Genomic DNA, 11,070 nt, shown 5'->3' with positions numbered 1-11,070 from the left:
AAATTATCAAAAAATAATAAAATTTTAATAAAGATCCAGATAGATTAAACGCAATTGCAGATAACGTTTATTCTTTGTTAAAAATCAGAAATGGCGTAAAAAATTGTAGATTGTCTATTCTAGAATTTCATTCCACCTTATTGTATAACGCTTCGAATACCTCACGATCCCGTTCCATTACTCATCTCTCGAACGCAGATGCTGTTTTCGGTAACGAGGCATGAATCGACTCGATCTTCCTTAACCGGTCCCGCTCGAGCTCGAAACAGATTGGCCGGTGTTTTAATAGTGGTCAAGGTCCTCCGTGAATTCAGGTCGTCTCTCCACCCGATATCACGGCCCTTAAAGGGCTGCTCCAAGGCCGCGTTCCGAAGGATGAGGCGAAGAATGCGATCTCCGCGCATTGTGCGCCACGCGGATGACGTCATGCGCCTCGCTCGATAAAGTAGCGCGGTTCGGGATAAGTAGGAGCGGGGACCGGTTTGTTCAGCGGTTTTATTTAAACGAGCAACAAGGCGGTGCACGACGGCCACTTCGATTACGAAACGCACGTTTTCCCGTTTCAGGCAACTGGGTCGCCTTCCACGAAGAATAGACCGGATCGATTTTCGATCTTTATCGATGCACCTCGGTTTTGACGCATGGGCTCGATGTGGCGTGTCGAATGGAAATGGGTGTTACTCGTTCCGATTGAAACTTTTCTCACTTTGCCATTATGATTTATCGGATATATTGTCCGAGATGACAAGAAAAGGATGGTTCGTAAACGTCATTGTATAGAGTTTTTTTTAGTGGTGGGGATGTACTCCGTTGGTAAGAAGTTTTGAAATGAGAAAACATATGTTCGAGGATATTATTTGTTTCGAAACGAATCGAAGAATTTAAGTCGTTCAGTAAAGTTTCGAGTAACGTTTCTGGCAAGTTGTATTTTTTCTTTTGCCAAAATGTAGACCGATATGCTAAACATGTTATCCATTTCTATTATTGCCAAGTTATATCGGAGTTATTTCTAATTATATTGAGAATTACGTTTCTCATTTGTTTCAATATATTTAGCATGCGAAGAAATTGCACGAAGTTGTATTTGCGATAAAATATTAAAAAAAAAAAAATATTCAAAATTTTTTTAAAGGGGGATCTTTAAAGTGATATTACGTAACAAAAAGAGTACATCGTTATTTAAAATTTATATTTATACTACAAAACGATAACAAATTTTAATTCAAATGACACATTTATATCGTTCATTTTTCAAAAGGTCGACTTTTATGGTTCTCAAGGGTTGGTCGAAGATTCGAGTCGCCGATGAAGTTGTTAAGAAAACGCAATCGTTCCTTTTTCGGTCAAGGAGAGTGTGCCATTAGATGGCTCGGAAAGGAGCCATCGCATTACCGACATGTTAATTAATTAACTTTTTAAAGGTTTGAACTTCTGTTTTACGCATTGTATCATTCACGGAAAAAAGATGGGATCGTAAAAATTTGTATGGCTATATTTAGTTTATGAGTCACGTTGATTGGCATTTTTACGAAATTTTCGTTTCTCGAACGATCGTAAAACTCGTTTTTTTTTTTCATTTGCCAAAAATAAGTATTGGGAAATTTTGATGATAAAAATGAAATATTCCGACAAGCGAAAGTTTGCATATGATGTAATTATATGCAAACGAATGACTCTCCGAAAGCCATTTAAAATATTGATAGAGTAATAAATATATCCATATTTCTTTTATTTTTGAAAACAAAAATATATATAATCGATAGTTGAGCGAATAGATGCTTCGACACGATTATTTTTTTTTTTAATCAAAAATCATTTCGCAAAATATTCCAAGAATTCTTACCTTGTTGAAAATAATATTTATTAACGATTTTAAAAATTTGCAAATCTTTACCATCTTATCTCGCACGATAAATAATAATTTCAAATTTAAATTTTTAAAATTATTTCAAAGCATGGAAAAGATAGTTGGCATTGTCGAAACACTTAAAAATATTTTTATTTCAAAATTTACTCGGTTTATATAATAAATTTCTTCGATATAGATAGAAATCGTTCCAAAAAACATCGAAGATTCATCCGGTATCGAGTTTATCCATCGCCATGGAACTTAATAATTCGCTTGTGAAGTGTCGTTAAAGCCAGTTGGCCACACTTTTGCGTAATCCTCACGGATCCGGTAAGACGATCCTCGTGTTGGAAAGCTTAGATCCGCGGCAGAGTTGAGTTACCAGCCACATCCATTGGCGTCTCCCTTCGTAACTGCCGTTTTCCCCCGGGTTTCCCTCTCTGTCTAGGGTTACCTGCGGCTCGCTCGCTTTCCTTTCCTTTCGTTTCGCGCTGCTTTCCGTCTTTTACGGGTTGGCGCCCCGATCGATATCACCGCCCGGCCAAGAAACAACACATCTTTCCCCTTCTCCGGCTCTAATACGAAACCGACGATTCCATACAAAATCTTACTTTTATCCTTGAACTTTCGTTCGAGTCGAAAAATATTTTTTAATCTCAAATATAAATGATTGTGTTGAAAAAGTGTGAAGAAAAATTATTATTTATCATCTTGGATAAACTATTCACCGTGCTCTCCTTGAAAAAAAATACTCAATATTAAACGAGTGTGAGTTAAGTAAACGCGATTAGTTGTCTCGAAGTAAAAAAAAAAAAAAGAAAAAGAAAAATCGAGTCGACGTGACTTTCTCGTAGTATCTCGGTCGGTGATAAGAAAAAAAGAAGAAAAAAAAAAAACCGTTTCGAGTTCGCGCTAATTGCGAGAGAGTTAGGAGGAGGGAGCGTCCCTGGCAAAAAGAAAATGCAGGGAAGAAGAAGCGGCCGTGTGCGTGCAACAAGTTGCAATCTCCAATTACAGAATTATTTTAATACTCGGTTTCCGCGGTGGTTGGGTTAATCGACGTCGAGACCTGCGCTTTCACGCTTATCTTCGTCCAACGCTCGAGCTCTCGAACGGATCCTCGAGCGGAGTGGGGAGAAAGGGGGGTGGGCATTATCGCCGCAACGCGCTCCATTTACACGCGTATCTTGCCTTTCACGAACTCGATCGCGCGTCCTTTACAATTTTCATCCTTCTCCTTTCGATCCTGCTTTCTCTTCTTTTTTCCTTCTTCTTCTTCTTCTTTTTCTCTCACGCTTATGGATGAGAAGCGGCGAAGGGAAACCGCGCCAGACTGGTTCACCCGTTCCTCTTATCGACTGAGAAAACCGCGATTCTATTCTTGTTTTTCTTCTCTATTCGCCCTTCTCTTCTTTTTCTTTTTTTGTTGTTGATCTCTCCGACTGTTCAGTCTCAATCAGTTCCTGATTCGATTAAAAAAGTTTTTACCCGAATGATATTTTAATAATCAATGGAACGATAATAAATTCGAGGGAATCGATCGTTCTTCCTTTCAACCGAATGTTCAATATTATTTTTCATCGATTTTATTATCGATTATTCCACAATTATTTTTCATATATATTCATCAGCATGGGGATTTTTACTTACATTTTCGACGTTTCCTCATTCGATCATAATAAATCTTCGATCGATGAAACGAGATCCCTTCTCGTTGCACAACGGTTCGATTCGGTAGATTAGTAAGTGAGAGCAAAGTACCTCGGCTTGCCGCAAGGTTAAGGCCATGTTATTTGGTTCGTTGGCAAGCGGGGAACGCGCGGACAGATTGAACTGGTCCAAGAACGTCGCGGCACGATTACCCTTACCGACAGGGCCACGAGCCGAGAGGCGAAACGCAGCAGCTCATTAACGCTCGTTCCCGTAACGCAATTAGCGCCTGACCTGCCTCGCCCACCCTTCGAACGCGTGATCGGCGTGCCTCGTCTCGTTCCTCCTCGTCTCGCACGATTCTTGGGCGCGGTCGAACGCGTCCTCCACCTGTATTTTTTTTTTCCTTCTTTTTCTTTCTTCCAAATTATATTTCGAGCTTCGAAACGATTATTGGTATTTTATGGGTTGAGATTGGGAAGAGGCGAAATTCGATCGAATTCAACGTTTTATCGGTGTTGTTCGATATTCGACGATATATTGTAGTGTTTGAAGTTAAATTTAGAACGATGGGAGGAGGGAGTCCAGCGTTTGCATAATTATCATCACGATATAAACAAGTGACGATAGGGTTTTCGACGAATGTCATTTGTTATCGCTTCGCGTTTTATTAATAGGAATTTAATGGAAATTTTGCTCGTCAAGAAAAAAAAGAAATGATAGGAAAGGAAGTTTTAAATATAAGAAGCGAAAGACTGTCTTGTGAAAATTATAAATGAAACATCGAGGCTTATTTATTATGAAACGAGTCTTGGAAACGATCGCCTTCGTAATCAGGCTACTATTTATGAGTTAAAGAGAACTAATTGCATTCATTTCGCGTGACGAGAGAAAGAAATTATAAAAGTTTCCCTGTAAAAAGCAGAATCTTCAGAAAATAATATTTTCTTGCGTGTGTACAACTTGATGATACATTAAAGTATATATTGTTGTTATATATTTACTCAAAAAAAAAAAAGCAAATTTAACTCGTTACGTAGCTTCAAACTGCGTAGAATCTTCACCTGCGTCGATCACAATTTTTAGGTTATGAAATTCTCGAACCAAAATTTTTCCAACGTTTCACCTCTCAATCTTAAATTCAATCGAATTTACATAACGCTCTCGATGAAGGACTTCTCTCCAAGAACGATATTAATTAAATTTAATCACCGCTGGAACAGCGAAATAATCAGGGAAATAAAATCAAAAAAAAAAAAAAAAAATCTCTACTTCGTCGTAAGAATCGAACTTATTATAAAAGATAATGATGCACGGGGAGATAATTGCTTCGTATTCGAGATAAATCTTTCCAAGCGTCCATCTAAATGCGTCGATGACATAGGGATACTATAGATTGTTGTGTATCGTTGTGACGTAACACGCGTTAATAAGATTCATTTATACGAAAACCCGTAAGAAACGGCCTGTCATGACACAATATTTGCATGGCTGGTGGTGCTCGAACGCAGTTATATTCGACGCTCGTCTGATGCAATGTCTATTTTTAATATGCGTCTTCGAGCATATTAGTTAGCCAGCGGATAGCTAGTTGTCCGATTTTACAAAACCGACGTGAACGAAATACCGAAAAAAAAAAATATCGATTTCGAGTAACTCGATCTTTCGTGTCGGCCGAATGTGACCGAGAGATGCGAGGTGTTTCGTTGTTGCGGAACGGAACGATCGAGTTTTTCGATATTATTTTAATCGATATAACTTTATCTCGCGAAAATAATAAATTTAATCGAAATATAATTGAAAAATAAAGCTCAAAATTAATTGATTAAAATTTAAACCGATATAATTATAAAAATTTTATAAAAAATTTTTATATTAATTTAAACAAGCAAATTGATAGATTGTTTATTTCTTCGATGGAAAGATTTATGATAAAAGATGTTCTCAAATTCTGGATGCTGAATCATAGTTCATTATATCGCGCGATTTATATATTACGAGTATTACTTATTAGCACGTTTAATTATTAAATTATAAATCTCTAAAGAATTAAAATTATTATCGAGTAAGAGTGAGACTAAATAGATAAGAGGAGAAAAATTTTCTTTTTCCAAGAGACGCACACGGTATGTCGCCGATTCCATTCATCGATCTGTTTCCCTGTTTTGAATCAAGTTTCATCGCGATAGCCAAATTATTCCCGAGCGTGGGAGGGTAAATCGCATATTCCCTTATGTATGTTCCGAGTATATTTTCAGATGGTATCTGAAAAAGCATTTCACGACACCGAACGAATAAAAAGATGATGACGGATCACGCGATGCAGAAAAGTTGGGGAAACTTGGAGCACCGTATTGTACGCCAGAAAAACTAACGATAATGCAGGAATGGTCTGTAATTAGCGATAATTTGGCAGAAAGGAAGTAGAATCTAGGAAAGCTGTTTCGAAGATAAAATTTAGACGGTGAATTTCTTGATGAATTTTTTTTACCTTCGAAGAAATATTACCATCAGAATTAAACTAAATTAATTAAATTGATTGCCACGAGATGGCACTAATCTCGGTACAAGAGAAGTGAATGCACGTGTTACAGAGCAATTTTTATTTTTGGCAATTTTATCTTGCATTGTCTTTTTTTTTTTTTGTTACAATTGAAAGTTTAAGATAAGATGAATTTGATAAAAATTTTCATTTGTAAATTGTGACGTCGTTCTCAAGTTTTAATATTTTGTGTTAATCGACATTGATGTCGATGTTGTATCGTTAAAGGGGCAATAAATGTTGGTTAATGAGGATGTATTCCGAAAGGCGTGTACGCGGATATCGGTTAACATTGAAGGATTGTTTCGATTGCCAAACAGTGGTGAAACGTTGGCAGACGAGGTGAGCTCATTGCAAATGCGGATGCTTGGCAGAAATATCTTTGAATTATCGTAACAGGTGGTACAATTCGTTTCTCGAACTATAGTGGCATACAAATCCTGGAATCTGTTTTCCAACCTTGTGATTATTATCTTTTAACAGATCGTTTCGATAATAATTTTTAACATTCAAGGTTACAATAGAAAACTGATTGATATATTTTGTAAAATATATGGAACATTTCTTATGCAATCATTCAACGTGAACACTTTGCAAAAAATTACAGTGAAATTTCTTAAAGGGAACAAGATTGATATCGATTGTAACTTCCACGTGATTGCGAGATGGCCTAGAAATATCCATCGTGACGAATGTTCTTTTTATTTGCTCTTATTGCTTGCAATTTTTATCGGTGAATCGATCGTTTTATCGTGGCATTGCTAATTTTCTATACCTTTAAAAAACTTTAAGTTATGCGAAGTTTATCTGAACACGATAAAAAAAAAGAAAAAAAAAGAATCGTTTTTTGCTCACGATAAAATTAGAAATGTACAGAATAATTTATTTTTACTTCGACGCGTAATTGATCTTTGTTCTTAGAACTTTATCTTTGACACTTTAATCTCAAAGACAGTTAATCCTTTACCTTTAACAATATTTCTATATTCGAAAGTGATTACTTTTAAATGAAGAATATGTTATATATATGCGTATAAAGATTAAACAATTTTTGTCATGAATACATTCCAACGAAACGAAGAAGAGATAGCTCGAAAGAAGAAGAAAAATAAATAATTATTTCGCAAATATCGATTTGGATATTTAGAAGTTGAATTCGTGGCGTCCTTCTGCCGCCATTTTCTACTGCTTATTATATTTCTCCCTAGATTCTTCCCTCCTTTTATCCTTGCACGCCATCTTTTATCGCGAGATACTAACCAACCAATTCCGGCCAATGAGCTTCGTAAAATATCCTCGTATTCCGACTTTATTGCCGTTCCCTCTCATAACCTAGTTTCCCCGTATATCCATATTACTTGACGGGTTCTATATGTCACCCTTATTCTCCTCGCCCTTTTCGTTTAGGGGACGTTATACGAATTCTGTGTACGTGTGCAGAATTTGTTGAATTATTCAACGGGGAATTGTATACGTACGCACGATTTTTTGTGAGATAATGTTCGTGGATTTGATATTTTTTGGTCATATGGTGGAAAATGTACTTATTATATTACACATAAATTGTACACTAATTGGCTAAAAATTTGAATTTCATTCCTTTAAAAACGTTCTAGAAATAATATGTACATAAAAATCGACATGTGTGATGATAGAATGTATATGTATATCTCCATCGAATTGTACAAATAGTAATGCAACTGGGAGTACATTCTTTTGCATTTAAGGATGAATCACATATAGTTTAATTAAAAATAAATGTTCTTAGTGAAGGAAGATTAAACTAAATTTGAAGTTTCTTATTTTTTTTAATAATTTTTTTTAAACAAGAGCATATATAATAGTATTGGAAATCATTTAAGAACATTAAAATTTACTAATTGAAATGAAATATCACAACAATTTTTTATATCACACATTATCTATTAATATCTGTAGATATCTATAAGATATGATCAATTTATATCTCTTTACTCTCAAATTAGATACATTTTTTTTTGTTTTTATATTTTTTAGGAGACTTATCAATTGCTTTAAAAGCATATTTATTCACTTTTTATGTTTACAATATTGATAATATATCTATATATATATTTTGTCTGATGCAAATTATCGACGGTATACATCATCATGCGATAGAAATATGAGCACCTTTGCATTTTAAGAAGATAAGAAATTTGCCGATGTATATGTATTTTTATAAAATATGTTGCTAGTACGTGCCACCCTTGTACTTTGAATGTTATCGCATTAGCTGACCACAAGCAAAGCAATGTCGATGGTTTTTAACATGCAGCTCGCGTGATCGTAGAAATGGGTCTGTCCTGGCTGATTTATTAATACGGACACTTAATCGAACGGACGACCTGAATTCTTGTCCTTGCATATACGAAAAAAAATTGATGCATTCTCCAAATGCATATTAATCAATCTATCTTGTTTCTGTAAATCTACCAAAAACATTTTACTACTGTATTGTATAATATTTTTAATCAATATTTTTGACGTTAATGAACTTTTATAGATATATTTCTCTTGTAAAGTTCGAAAAAAAAAAAAAAAAAAATCATCGTTCATCCTTCAAATTTCGTCCTCCAAGAGAAAATTTTTTTTCCTTTGTTTCAATATACTTGAAAGTTTTATTATATTATTTAAAGTTTTATTGGAATTATTGTAATAATATTAAGATTAAGATGATACGAATTTATGATTTATTGTTACGAATATGAATTCATCATCGATTGTAGAAAATTATAATTCTAAAATTATATTTTTAAAGCGTTTCATTCATTCTTTTTTTTCAGGTCCATGCAAAACACGAAGAGAAGACAGAGAGTAAATCGGTGTACAGAGAGTACAATCGCGAATTCCTGCTGCCCAAGGGAACCAATCCCGAAAGTATCAAGTCTTCGTTGAGCAAGGATGGCGTGCTCACCGTCGAAGCTCCGCTTCCGGCGATTGGTACAGGCGAGAAGCTTATCCCAATTGCGCATCAGTAGATGCCCAATCGACCAGTTGAACGCACGAAAAAAACGAATTTTTAAAATCCCCTTCGAAATTCCATCATTCGCGTATCCATTAGATCGCTTCCTTCCTATCTTTTCTATGTGAATCCATCAATTCCTGTAAAATTCACTTTTTCTTTTTTTTTTTTTTTCGTAATTTTCCTTTATGTTTTCTTCAAGTTTCGTTTCTTTCCNTTTTTTTTTTTTTTTTTTTTTTTTTTTTTTTTTTTTTTTCATTTTTTTCATTCTTTCATTCGCTGTGAACACCCGTTTTTTTCCCCCTATCGTTCAATTTACTCGAGCGATATATACTCCTTTACTTTTTAATTCGAAGGAACGTTACGAATTTTTATTTTTATTTTTGTTTTTGTTTTTTTTTTCTTTTTTTCTTTTTTTTTTTATTTCTTGATTAAAACGATCGAGATTCTACATCCAATGTTCAAATTTCGAGATAAAAAATGTGGAAATTGGATTATATAACAAAGAAGAAGAAATAAATATAATGAAAAAGCGAGGTTCGCAGCGAAACATACCAAATATATCTGCGAATTATAGTTTTTCTCCGCAAGATAGAAGAACTCCGAAATATAGAAGAAAGTGTATTCAAGCATCTTTTATCCTTCGAACAAGTCAAACAAAATATTCTAACAATTCTATATCGGATGATAAGTATCAAATATAATGTTCAGCCTTTTTAGAAATTTATGTATATGTACATATATATATATATATTTATATATTTTTTAAACGTAAATTCAAAGTCTTTTATGTTAAGAAACAAAACATAACCTGAAAATATTTATAAACAACGATAATCAAATATTAGAAAAATGAGTTCTTTATTCGAAGTATATAAGATGTCATAAATACATTTAGCATCCATGAAATTTGTATAAAAAGATTACTCTATACATATTTGATATGCAATGTTTCTTTTTTCGATCAGCTTTTTATTGCTTTATGTATGTATATATGTATATATGTGTTTTTACGATTGTATCGACAGATGGTAACTCCGAATAACAAAATCGATTTATTCGAAGATCAAGTTATGATCAAAAAAAAAAAAATACGAACATATATATATATATACATACATAAATATTGATAATCATAATATAAACGACGCATGGACGTTGTGTAATGGTAGGAAAATGAAAGATATTTGATAAATTATTCTCTTTTTGGTACCAAGTAGCTTTTTGACGCTTTGATATGATACTTTCTTTTTAGAAGTAATACTTTTTTCTTTGAAAACACGCATTGCCTTTAATATATATATATAAAAAAAAATAAATAAATAAAACAAAAAAAAAAATAACTCGATAGATTGTGCTTCGTGAAAAATTCGAACAACGTAGAAAAAAATATTGTGAAATATTGTGCACCAAGTTCGTCGAAAAAAAAGAATATGATGCGCGATCATAACGCAAAAAAGGAAAGTGATCTTTTGTGAAACGAATATATGAAACGATAATTTATGTATGTGTTAGTTTTTAGGTGTATTACATTAAAAGACTATAACACAAGAATGCTTAAAATATGTTAAGCATTGTAATGATTATTATTATTATTTATGAATATTTTACTATTATCGAGATACGTATGATGTTTAAAAGGTAATGCGAATAATGTGAAAGTTTAAATAAAAATAAACTTTAAAGATAATTAATCCGTCTTTTTTATATTGTCCAAACTATAATTAATTTCAATTTATAAAAATTAAAAAAATTTTTTATATAAAAATTGTAATAAATAACAAAAATGTAAAAAATAAAAATATTATTTCTTATTACAATTTTTAAATAAAGATATAATATGCTTATATATAGAGTAATAAAAAATAGGTTATCACAATTTATTGATTTAGAATTCTTTATTAACAAAATATTTAATTTTCTTATATACATTTATAGATAATTTGTGTTAAACTATTATAAAATCGTTAATCATTAAATGCGTTTGCATCTTTCAAAATAACATCATCATAAAAATTTATGCAACAAATAACAAACTAATAATTG

The 11,070-nt window shown here is 33.1% G+C and overlaps 1 protein-coding gene across 3 annotated transcripts in view; it reads left to right on the top strand.

The window, feature by feature from the left end:
- The window catches only part of LOC122718947 (heat shock protein beta-1), a 27,107-nt gene extending 16,393 nt beyond the window's left edge, over positions 1–10,714 (top strand). For all 3 annotated transcript variants that reach the window (XM_043944370.1, XM_043944369.1, XM_043944371.1), the window contains one exon: positions 8,846–10,714. In XM_043944370.1, the coding sequence (XP_043800305.1) occupies positions 8,846–9,040 (195 nt within the window). In that variant the 3' untranslated portion in view covers positions 9,041–10,714. The remainder of the gene's footprint in view (positions 1–8,845) is intronic.
- The last annotated feature ends 356 nt before the right edge of the window (positions 10,715–11,070 follow it).

Source organism: Apis laboriosa, unplaced genomic scaffold, assembly GCF_014066325.1.
Source record: "Apis laboriosa isolate Shangri-la unplaced genomic scaffold, ASM1406632v1 scaffold68_cov148, whole genome shotgun sequence".
Classification (NCBI taxonomy): Eukaryota; Metazoa; Arthropoda; class Insecta; order Hymenoptera; family Apidae; genus Apis; species Apis laboriosa.
Note: the sequence above shows the minus strand (reverse complement) of the source record. Positions and strands in the feature narration are given on the sequence as shown.